This window comes from Diprion similis, chromosome 11 (assembly GCF_021155765.1).
Source record: "Diprion similis isolate iyDipSimi1 chromosome 11, iyDipSimi1.1, whole genome shotgun sequence".
NCBI lineage: Eukaryota > Metazoa > Arthropoda > Insecta > Hymenoptera > Diprionidae > Diprion > Diprion similis.
Window position 1 is genome coordinate 1,592,315 of NC_060115.1, and position 12,045 is coordinate 1,604,359.

General features: G+C 36.4%; 1 protein-coding gene across 1 annotated transcript; it reads left to right on the forward strand.

Moving 5' to 3' along the window:
- The first annotated feature begins 6,613 nt into the window (after positions 1–6,613).
- On the forward strand, positions 6,614–11,582 carry LOC124412467 (heat shock protein 75 kDa, mitochondrial). The gene is made up of 13 exons (XM_046892345.1): positions 6,614–6,743; positions 6,938–7,048; positions 7,135–7,217; positions 7,348–7,575; positions 9,108–9,277; positions 9,376–9,485; positions 9,568–9,641; positions 9,720–10,066; positions 10,177–10,324; positions 10,402–10,529; positions 10,610–10,797; positions 10,889–11,187; positions 11,271–11,582. Exons 1-13 carry the CDS (start codon positions 6,617–6,619, stop codon positions 11,370–11,372), a joined length of 2,115 nt encoding a protein of 704 aa, XP_046748301.1. The 5' UTR covers positions 6,614–6,616; the 3' UTR covers positions 11,373–11,582.
- The last annotated feature ends 463 nt before the right edge of the window (positions 11,583–12,045 follow it).

Consider the following 12,045-nt stretch of genomic DNA (forward strand, 5'->3'; position numbering starts at 1 on the left):
ATAACTATTCTTGGGAAGAAAAAAAAAAAACAAAAAAAACCATTAACAACAAATCTGGTGATTTTTGGCTAGAATTATATTAGCCATTTATTATCGAAATTAAATCGTAGGCCGCTTCTATGACTAAGTAACCCCCTCCTAAAAACGTGAAAAAAATATTACTAGGTGAATAAGATATGAAAACTTTCATTGTACATACACATAGATATATTATATACTTTAGCGAAATTGAGAAAAAAAAATGGTAAAAACGACAACAACAAGATAAAGTTCATAATATTAAGATAAATTGATAACTAAGGATTGTACGTTATAGATTCAACTATTATTACTATTATTTTATTTTTATTACTATTATTGTCATTATTATCATTGATATGTATTATAAAGTGACGCGTGTAGCGCATGCTTCGGCGATAAAGTGCATTTGACGATTGATGTATTTATTAAGTTTAGATCGAATGCACTATGTCGCTAGACAAAATGGCACACAGCTGTTCGCAATTAAAATAGACTCTGATGAACTCAATGGAATTAAACGGTCAGCCATCCATGCATGAAGCTAATTTTCTGTCTTCGGGACTCAATATTTTCATTTAATCCAGCTTTTAATTTCTTTATTTTTTCTTGATTCCTCAGGCTTCTTCGTGATTGCATGTTGAAGTTGAAAACTGCACATATTTTAAAACCATTTATAGACATGTTTTCGAATTAAATAATTTATCTCGAATGCGATTGCTTCGGTTTACTTTTTATACGCGATTAAGTAGCTGCACTGTTGATCGAAGTTGAGTGAGAGGGTCTGCGAGTGGTTATAATCTTCCAAATAGTGATACATTCCATAGTTGAAAGGATCTAAAGAGTCCATTGAGATTCGATTAACGAAAAGAAAAACTTATGTCTCTTAAAAAAGTGTCAGTGCAGAAAACACATACTTGCCAGAATTGTGTGCGAAAAATGCGAGAACAAAGAAAATTTATCAGCTGTTCACGCCGACTAATATAACAGGCCTATTTGGAACATTTATTCATTGAACTTGCGTTTTCTTTTGCCAAAAACTGAATTCAGAAACTTACTTTCAAAAATAAACGAACAAAATGTAGAAAAAAATGTATATTGAAAAATGAAAAATGGTCATGAACATTGATAATGATCATGTTTCATTTTCAGTATTTTTTCTTTGTACTTTGTACTTTTTTTTTTTTTTTTCTTTTATCTTTAAGAATATATTATTATTACCACTATTGTTATTATTATTAATACTATTGCTATTATCATTATTAAAATTATCATTATTTCGTTTTCTTCAACGTCTCATTTGACAAAACTAGTAAATTTTGTCTATATAGAATATTGGGGCCATAAAACATAATCTAAAAGGAGACAGGTGCTCTGATTCTCACGTCAATAATATAGTATGTATAAATCAAAATAAGTCGTCACATACTTATATAGGTAAATATCGGTTTGATTATATTTTTCTGTTTTTTTTTTTTATTCTGTCTCGTTGGATTGTTTCTTGAATATTGCATATAAAACAACGTTATATGCGTTATATATATATATATATATAAATATATATGTATAGTATATATAAAAACGAAACACTCCAGGGACCAACGCAAGGAAGGGCACGTGTTTGCGAATCGCTGCTGATGAATGTCATGGTATATTGTTAACTCGTTATTTCAAATATATACAAAAGAGAAAAGAAAAGAACAAAATAAATTCAGATTTGATTATTGACGGGATCATTCGATAGTAGAAAATGTAAACGTTGAAAATGAAGAATTACGACCGCGATCGGACGTGTTTCTAATTATTTATAATATTTATAATTTTATATAATCTACTTCATACTGGGCATTTGAATATAGAATAGAGAATATGTTGAACTTCGAATTGTTATAAATAAATGCGTCGAGTTCGTCCTGCAAATAATTTCGTTTCATTTAAAAAGAAAAAATTGGTAAAAAAAATTTTTTTCCCTTTTTTGCCACTAATTTGTCGTTATTTTCAACTTTATCACGACGCAGTAACGTATAAATGACGGAAAATTGAGTCAAAAAAAAGTTTGCAAGTTATTCATAATAATCACAAAGAAAATCAAGTGTACAAAAAATCATTGCAGGATGCGCCGCTTCCCGTATAATACTAATATGTAGAATATAACAAACAAAAAACAAACTCAAGCTTGCGAACTTTGTCACGGCAGAACGTAATCTTGATAATAATATACAGGCTCGTTTTGCCAAGTATACAGCGACGGGTGTGCAAAATCGCGGATGTCGCCGAGTCGCAGGGTCGTGAGTTTCAGGGGTGGATGGCTGGCTGGCTGGCTGGCTGGCTGGCTGGCTGGCAAGGGAGGGTGGAATAAATGGGTGAACATTGCGGCATTGCGGCGGTTGTGCCGAGTTCAGGTGGTTCCCGGAAGTCTGCGCCGAGATAGCGAGACTACGGCTACTTTATGCGGAGGTCGACGCACCCGAAAACGTCGCGTTTCGGTTCAATACATCCGGTCTCGTTGCGTACGCGTGAGAAACGCTTTCGGCACGAAACGGCTCTCGGTCTGGCTGTTGGCCGTAACTTCATTCTCCAATTGCCAATTTTTCAGCACAATTTTATCGAGCGACGCGCCGATCTTCAGTCTTCACAATCTTATCCAATTCCCCTAATATTTTCAACGACTATGACGACCCTCCGGGGGCCAGAATCGAGTCGAAAACCAGTTCTTCCCGCTGGTTTCGTGCCCAGGTTCGTCGCACGGATCGCGGCAGCTACCGCTGCTGGTTCTGGTTCGTAGGGTTGAGGGAGGGATCAATATCACGCCGAGGGAGAAACTGACCTGAAAATAGAAGGGTGGGGGGGCGTCGCGTGGCTGCCGGGGGCAGAAGGCGAGCGAATTGAAGCCACCGCGAGGGATTAAGCGTCGCAGAGTCCGCAAAATGTCAGAACCAGTCCCTTTGTCTGAAGCTCGCGCCATCTCACTTCTCGCCTTTTGGTCAAGCGACGTTCGTCTCTGCAGATTCGCAATGCCGTTGACGAACGCGTCGCGGTTAAATTTATAAAAAAATAAACAAACAAGAAAAAAATTCGACAAAAATTCGTCAACACCCTAAATAAAGGACACTTTAATGTACATAGATTCTGGTGGTTGGAACTGCCGCAGGTTTAAGGATTCCATTTCTCAAGCAGCTATTATTTACAAAGATAATGAAAATCGTGACCACATGAATCTGCATATTTTTACCATCTCTTAGTGTTCACGGACACTTACCGCTCACTTTTCGTTTGCTCGTGTAATCGGATTACGCTCGTTGATTCCAGCTTGCGGGCGAATAACATAATTCATAAACTGCACCGCGATCTTCGTATTTGTACCGTAAAGTCAATTACTCTTCGTCCGGCTAATCGCGTCGTGATACATTATTCAACATTCCTTTGCTAATTACTTTTTTCCTCACTATAATGCCCAAATGCTTATTTGTACCTCGACTCGCGTGAGACGCTTTTATCGTCAGTAGAGTTGCGGTTCGTTACGGAAAATAAAGATCGTTCGTTGATTTACCCTTTTTTTCTACATTGATGATCCTGTTATTATAAAAGCCTTTCCACCGTTATTTACTGTTTTATGTTCGTATGCCATTCGATTACTGAAAGTAAATAAGAAAACAAGATGTAAAATAATTTTTCACCTCCTCTGAAATAAATGAAATGATGTTTCTGTTTAAAAAAGTCAGTGAATAAAGATGGGCAAACATCCCTCTTAGCGTTACCAAGGAAGACTTAGTTTCATGAAAATTGCGATGAAATTTAAAACTCTTGATCTATAATTATCATCATTCTTACTACTATTATTTTCTTTATTAACTTTATTCCTATTCCTACTTCAAACGGTCGCTTCGATAGTTTGTAATTTGAAACGAAACAAAACAACAAAAAAAGAAAAGGAAACACCTTTCTTATACATATACAATTATACATATTTAAATTAATCATTCAATTGCTACGAAGAATTTATGGGATCAGTATTTCTATGTGACGAAGTTTTTGATATTCAATGAAATACTATAATAGTAAAAATAACTCGGTCTCTCGTCTTAGATAATAGAAAATTTAGAAATAATTAACACATATGCCGCTGGGTAAATTGAGCTGAAAGTGGTCGCATTTTTTAGTCGACGTTACAAAATTGCGTAGCAGATGTAAGTTGTATACCCTGACTTGGAATAAAAAAAAAAAAAAAAAAATAGCTCGATAAAACTTATTGCGAGGTGAACTCCAGCTGTTTGTTAAGTCTGGAGATGACGAAAAGTCAGGATCGAATTACACGTCAATTGAAACGTAAAATCACAACAGGATGAACATAGTGAACGAATTGTATTCGATCTTCCCTAGGATAAAAGATTCACAGCAATGATATTTATTCGTCGTATGTATTAACCGTAGATTTCAATGACATAAGCTAACAAGAAAAGTTAAATGATTACAAAAACATTCATATCTATGCATCGCGCTCATCGAGAAACTGGTTTTGTACACGGCAGCAAATGTCGCTCTCATCAAAGTTTAATATCCTAGATATTGTTAAATTTGCGACCACTGATTGAGATACGTAAGTTAACGAAGGCAGCAATAACATGTACGTCGTTGGGATTGAGAGGAAAATCTGTATATAACAGCGTTTTCGTTGTGTATAATTTATGTTGGTATTGATAATAGTAATAAATTACTGTAATAATTCATAATTTAATGATAAATGATGAAACACAGAACATGTACATATATGTATACACTGTAAACTGATAATATCCCAGATGGTAACGGATAGTTTCGAATAGTTATTTTTATTACTATTATTATTACATCGTAATAATAACGATCATTTTTGTTGTTATTATTACGATTATTATTAATAATTATTGTTATCCTATGGTGGATGATCTCAAAATTACGTTCAGAAAACAAATGTAAGGTATAATATAATACGTATAAAATTTTATTATTTCTTGACGCATGTTTATGGCAATACATATGTGTGGATAAATATGAAAGAATAATTTTTTTTTCTTCTGAATTTCATTATTGTCTATTTACTGTCTAAAATCTTTTTTTCCATCGATGAATAATATATTTGTTGAATTAACGTTGCAACTGAAAAAAAAAAAAAAAAAAAATACAAGTTCATACCAAGACCTATATAATTATTATTCAACTACCACAGGTGAAAAAATCAAAATTTCTGTCTAAAAATAAATAATTTACGTAAATTAATCAACCTGAAATCATATGAGATACACGCATACGTAGACATAAATGTGATATATAAATATATATCGCGTTGAATTCCGTTCACATGATGAAAATATAGGGCACAATGTTTTAATTAAAATAAAAATGTTGAACTGAATTATGCACTTGATAATTATTAGACGGGCAGCAATATAACGAAACCTGATCAAAATCCTACCAGAAATCACTGCGCATCTACTGATTTTTATAACACCGTTGAAACACGATTAATATCGAAAGAATGTAATAAGAACAGAACAAAAAAAAAAAAAAAAAAAAAAAATGAATCAAATCTATTATATATTATCCAATAACAGGCTCTTCCATGATATAATTAACTGATTTACCATATCTGAAAAAGATCAGGTATTATACTATACGTTGTCGACATACACGAAAAATCGGTATAAAAATTCCTTACGGTGTAGTGATGAAGTATTGTTTATTTGTCCCATGGGGAAAAAGATTTCGGGAAAATTTCTTAACAGTTAACTCGATTCGCATTAAATACCTGTAACTAACTTCTAACTGTGACCCTGCACCTTTCACTTCCAAGTCCGCAACAGCATTCTACCTTACCCTCGTACATTAACGATTAAATAAGTAAATAAATATAATAAACTATTCGTAACGGATAACTAGCATAATTATAAAATATATTGGTACAGGCCAGGTACCGCAATATACCGCAAAGAAAAAGAACCTATATAATTATTAATTGAATTTAAATTACAATTGGTTAAGGTAATGATTATGATGATTATGACGATGGTGGTGAGGATGGCGATGCTGATGCTGATGATGATGACGACGATGATGATGATGATTATGTAAACGATGATAAATTATTCACGAACACATTTTATTTTATGAGAGTCGAGACATTTTTTCATGTCTTTGTATATTTTTATGCAATGTTGTAGAATGATATTGTTTCAAAATATATTATACAGATAATAATAAACAAATTTATATGCCATACAAGTTGTTCTTAATTCTTATCTTTTTTCATTACTTATTTATGTTTCAGATTTTTACTCTCAGGCATTGTACAATATGTAGAAAAAAAATATAAACGAGAATTGCTCCGGACGCAGGTAGAATTTGCATTTTGAATTTTGATCGTCCGCATGCGCTGCAGATATCAGATCATATCGAAGCTTGGAATTTCATGAGCAGCAAAACGTAGCAGAAGCAGCGGCATTTCCTACCATCGAAGCATTCTGATCAGTTGACTAACCTAACCTAACTTTAATCAACCAATCAGAATGCTTGGATAGTCGGAAATGACTCGAGTAGCGATCGGCGTGTCTGTAGTGTAAAAATGGCGGCCGCCTTGCGTGCTCACTGCGGAGTTAGAAGCGCGATTAAATTCGGAAGATTTCTGACGAGATCGTCCAATTTGAAGTCGAGGAATTTCTCCGAGCTAACCAGATGCAGGGAGCGTTCATGTAAGTTGGAATTTTGAGTTGTCATTGATCTGAACTACGAATATAACGCTGAAACTCGAACTCCAAATTGAGGTTAGAAACCTCACGCCGGTTTTGGCTGAGTTTCAATTATCTGAATGCCTGGTGGAAGCTTGTTGGACCTTGTACTTCACCTCACTCGTCTCGCCTAATTTTTATTTTTTTATTCATTGCAGTATCGCAGAATGCTCATGTACGATACCTCTCGTCGCAGGCTGCAGCCGAGCCCAGCAGCTCATCGGATTCCGATCATCACAGTATAATCAAAGACACAGAAAAAGCCACAGGTAATCGAGGCTTAAAACTGCTTATGTGTAGAATCAGATGTTCAGCCGATTCAAGAGCATCTACTAACGTCAGACTTTGTTTTTAGGACAGAGCGAGAGGCATGAATTCCAAACAGAGACTCGTCAGCTGCTTGATATTGTTGCCAAATCACTCTACTCGGAGAAGGAGGTGGTTATCGCTATTCTTCTTAATGCCAAATTTCAATTCTTAATACTTTTCTAAGTAAATGGAAATCGCTTTGATTACTACGTGTAACAATCATGCATCTAATTAACTTTCATATTCATTTATTTCATAGGTTTTCATCCGTGAATTGATCTCCAATGCCAGTGATGCCCTGGAAAAACTGCGTTATCTGAGCTTGAGCAGTACAGAAAAGGATGCAGCAGCTGCAAGTCAGCCTCTTGAAATTCACATCGCTACTGATAAACAGAACCGCATACTAACCATCCAGGATACCGGAGTCGGTATGACTCGGGAAGAACTCACCTCCAATCTCGGTACCATTGCCAGGTCTGGGTCAAAGGTACGTGCCTCTTTCCATTTTTACCTCAAAACTATATAGTTTACTTTTCAATCCATTACGTAGTACATTTTTTCTTCTATTTATATTATCCCCTCTGATTATTTTTCTTGAAGAAGTAGGCTAAAATAGAGTTATAGTACTTTGTGTCAGATTGAATGTAAAATGTTTTTGCTGATATTCAGAATTGGGTTATTCTTTACACGATTTTAGATTCCAGAACGGCCAATTTATGAACTCAATATATTCATGAAATATTTCTGTATATTGTAGGAGTTTCGAACGAAAAAGTAAATGGTTTTTTGCTGCGTAAATTAAACCAATCGTGATTGCTCTATATCGTATTTGTAATTTTTTCAAAATCATCTATTTTTTATCCAACAAACAATCGTATACGAAAACGCAATTTTCGAACAAACAGATCGTCGTTAAAAGTCCGGAATAGCAACCGACGCCCGCTTTTACGTAGGTATAGATGAATGCAATTATTGCGGCAAGCTCTCGTCTAAACGAATATATGCAGGATCGTCGCCGCGTTCTGAGAAGATTAGAGATGCCGCGGGTATAAGGGTGGATGCAGGGTGAGTGTCAGTCTGATTAAATCCGGGACGGTGGGTCGCAGTTGTGGGTGGATGGGGTGGGTGGGCTAGTCGCTGTTACTCGTTAGATTCACCCCAAGAGGAAACCAGATCGATCCCTACCTTACACACCCATCCCCTGCTGTCCAACTAAATTTACCGCCTACTTCGGGGAACCTGGTAACCCATGTGTCTTCTTACGATCCACTCGCACACGCGTTTACTTCTATCTGATAGATATACTTTATCCATCCATACCTTATCAGGCTTATGCAATCTGGGGGTGAACGTCTAGCGGATGAGAAATAATAGTTATTTTCACACGCCACGAATCCGATTTTCCGTGCTAACTCGTCTCAAAAACGAGAATATTGTGTAGTTTTTATCGAATTTGAAGCACTAGTACTCATAAAAACTACAAAACAGTCGATTTCTTGACGGAGGTAGTGCAGAAAAAATCTTTTTTCCGTTTATCGATTCGAATTTTTCTCGTATCGTTTCAAATAAATTAATTAATCAAGCAAGCCTTGAATATGAATATTTCGGTATGCTCCTCCCCCCTCTCCCTTTCTCTCTCTTTTGCTTCTTTTTGCGATCTAATTGCCACAGGATTTATACTATGTGCAGCCGAGAAATTTTTGCCGCATATGTTTACTTCGGATGCGGAAGTTGGTGGGATGTGATATACCGGGAAACAATAAATAAGAGGAACTAATCAGCGGGGATTGGCACGCTCGTAGATTGCATCATTTATCACAATACGTTGCAGCCGCTTATCTCTGTCCGGCTTAGCTATTATTCTCGACGTCTACGATAAGTTCCGCAGTCGCAAAAGTCTTCTTCGTTGGTTTTCCCCTGCGAATTTCGGGCTCGCACGTGGTGCGAGTTTTTTTCTTCCCTTTTGCTGATATATTCTTACTCAAGTCGTCGCCTCATAGATTACATATCTTTTCACAGGCCTTCTTAGAGCAGATAAAGGGCAAAGAAGAATCTTCGGGCGACCCCTCCGCGATTATAGGACAGTTTGGGGTGGGATTTTACAGCGCGTTTATGGTCGCTGACAAGGTTGAGGTCTTCACAAAATCCTATGAAAAGGATGCAGAAGGACTGCATTGGCAGTCTGACGGGTAAGACGACTTGATAAACACAAAGTACGTCACGATTTGTTCGAAAATTTTCAGATTATCATCAAAAAGTGATCATTTTTTATTTTTACACGCTACAGATCGGGAACTTACGAGATTTCTACTGCTGAAGGCGTTCAGCCAGGCACCAAGATCGTCCTTCATTTACGAGTCGATTGCCGAGAATTTAGCGACGACTCAATTATAAATAGTAATACTCCTTCCTCTCGTGAAAATTAAAATTACAATTTTCCTGGGTTCGAAAATAAATCAATAACTTCGTCAATTTTCAGATGTCATCAAAAAGTATAGCAACTTCGTCGGCAGCCCCATTTTTGTTAATGGAAAGAGATCTAACGTGATCCAGGTGGGTATCCAGTGTTCTTCTCATATTCTCTACCTGGAATTCATTCATTATTATGTTGCAAAATTTTTGTTTTACTAGCCACTGTGGATGTTGGACCCAAAAGACGTGAAACCTGAGGAACACATACAGTTCTTTAGATTTATTGCCAACAGTTATGATACGCCAAGATTTACTCTACACTATTCAACGGACGTACCGTTGAGCATTAGAGCTCTTTTATATTTTCCTGAGGGAAGACCGGGTCTCTTTGAAATGAGCCGCGATACTGACATCGGCGTCTCTCTCTATAGCCGTAAAATTCTTATCAAAAGTCGGGCGGAAAACATTCTTCCGAAATGGCTGAGGTTCGTCAAAGGTGTCGTTGATTCCGAAGATATTCCACTGAATCTGAGTCGCGAACTTTTGCAGAACAGCGCATTGATTGGGTGAGAAAATAATTTTAAAACATACAAAAGCATCAACTAAATACTTGAATTTGTAAAACCTGTACTTTATGCTGATTTTCGATCTAATGTTGTTGGTTAATTAATTTTAGAAAACTACGAGATGTTCTCACATCCCGCATTCTGAGATTCTTATACGAACGGTCGAACAAGCAATCCATAGAGTACGAAAAATTTTATAAAGATTACGGGCTTTTCTTGAAGGAGGGCATAGTTTCCAGTCCCGAGCAACGAGAGAAGGTAAGGTACCTTTGAAACAATATTCAACCAAATTTAACCGTAGAAAATTATTATTTATCTGTTTCCGACAATTCCAGGAGGAAATTTCCAAACTGTTAAGGTTTGAGTCCTCTAGTTCGAAACCAGGAGAGTTGGTTAGTATTCCACAGTACTGCTCTCGCCTGGCTGCAGGGCAGAAAGATATATATTATTTAGCAGCCCCTAAGTGAGTAATAATATTTATCTATTTACCTAATTGTAAAATTAGTTCTCGGCACCGTTTGATTGAATATTCTATCCTGTTAGTCGAGTCTTAGCCGAACAGTCCCCATACTACGAGGCTCTCAAAAAACGGAATCTTGAGGTACTATTTTGCTACGAGCCATATGACGAACTCGTCTTAATGCAGCTGAGAGAATACAACTCTCACCCTATGACATCAGTCGAAAAAGAAATGCGACATGACAAAGAGGACGAAAATTCATTCGAATTCGGTAAAAGTTCAACGTTTGTTTTTTCTGACGTTCAGAACAAATTTCGGTAAACCGGTACATTTTTTAAGCTAACGACTTTATTGCATTAAAGGTGGTTTGGACAAATCTGAGGCAGACAAGCTTGTTGGTTACTTGAGTAATGTTCTGAAGGGCAAAGCTTTTAATGTGAAAGTTACAAGCCGGCTAGAATCGCATCCATGCGTCGTTACTGTCGAAGATATGGCCGCTGCTAGACACTTTCTTCGCGTTCAGAGTCACCAGCTTGACAACGAAGCCAAATTTTCCTTACTCCAACCTCGGCTAGAAATTAATCTTAAGCATCCGATCATAAAGAAACTCTCACAGCTAGTCACATCGGATCCGAAATTGGCGGAACTGGTCACGCAGCAGGTATTTAAGCGACATTTTACTGATTACCAAAGTCTGTCTATGAATTTGATTTTCAATTGATATTATTCACCATTTTCTCTTAGTTATTCGCTAATGCAATGGTCGGAGCTGGTTTAATGGAAGACCCACGTTCCCTGTTAACTTCTATGAACGAGCTCTTAACTCTAGCTTTGGAAAAACACTAAGGTAATAGACTACACATCGATTTTTGTACACTACAGATAAACGGCTCCAATGGAATGACGTGAAAGCTCGGTGAATATCTTTCCAAGCTATCATTCTGCTTCCAATACCGTTACATCATATAATATTGTATATACATACATACCATAAGTCGTTTATGTTTATTTTTTATTATAATTGAACAAATCACACTTGTAACGATAGATTGACCTGATATTCTCTCACCGTCTCTCTTCTTCCGACGTGTACGTGGGGTAAAAAACTAAAGAGAAACTGTACCCTGGCATTAAATATAAACTGTTTGTTTCATAAAATATCTCAATTCATTATAAATGTTATCTTTTGTACCTGTACTACCGTAAATAGTTAACCTGTAACAACCACAATATCAATTATGACTTCAATACAGACGGGTTTGCTGCTTTCACCATTTACACGTCTACTGTACTGGTCCAAGTTGATCCAGCCGGGTCATCTCCGCTTATGGCAGTTGAATATCTTCCGTCGACAGTAGAGGTATGTGTTCCAATAAATTTCAATAAAGAGAATAAACTTCAACATTGATTTCTATTTTGTAGCGTTATTTATCGATTGAGTTATATAACATTAATTTTACAAATGTGCAAATCTTCAAATATCAGGCATGTATTTACCCGGACATTATGCGGAAACACA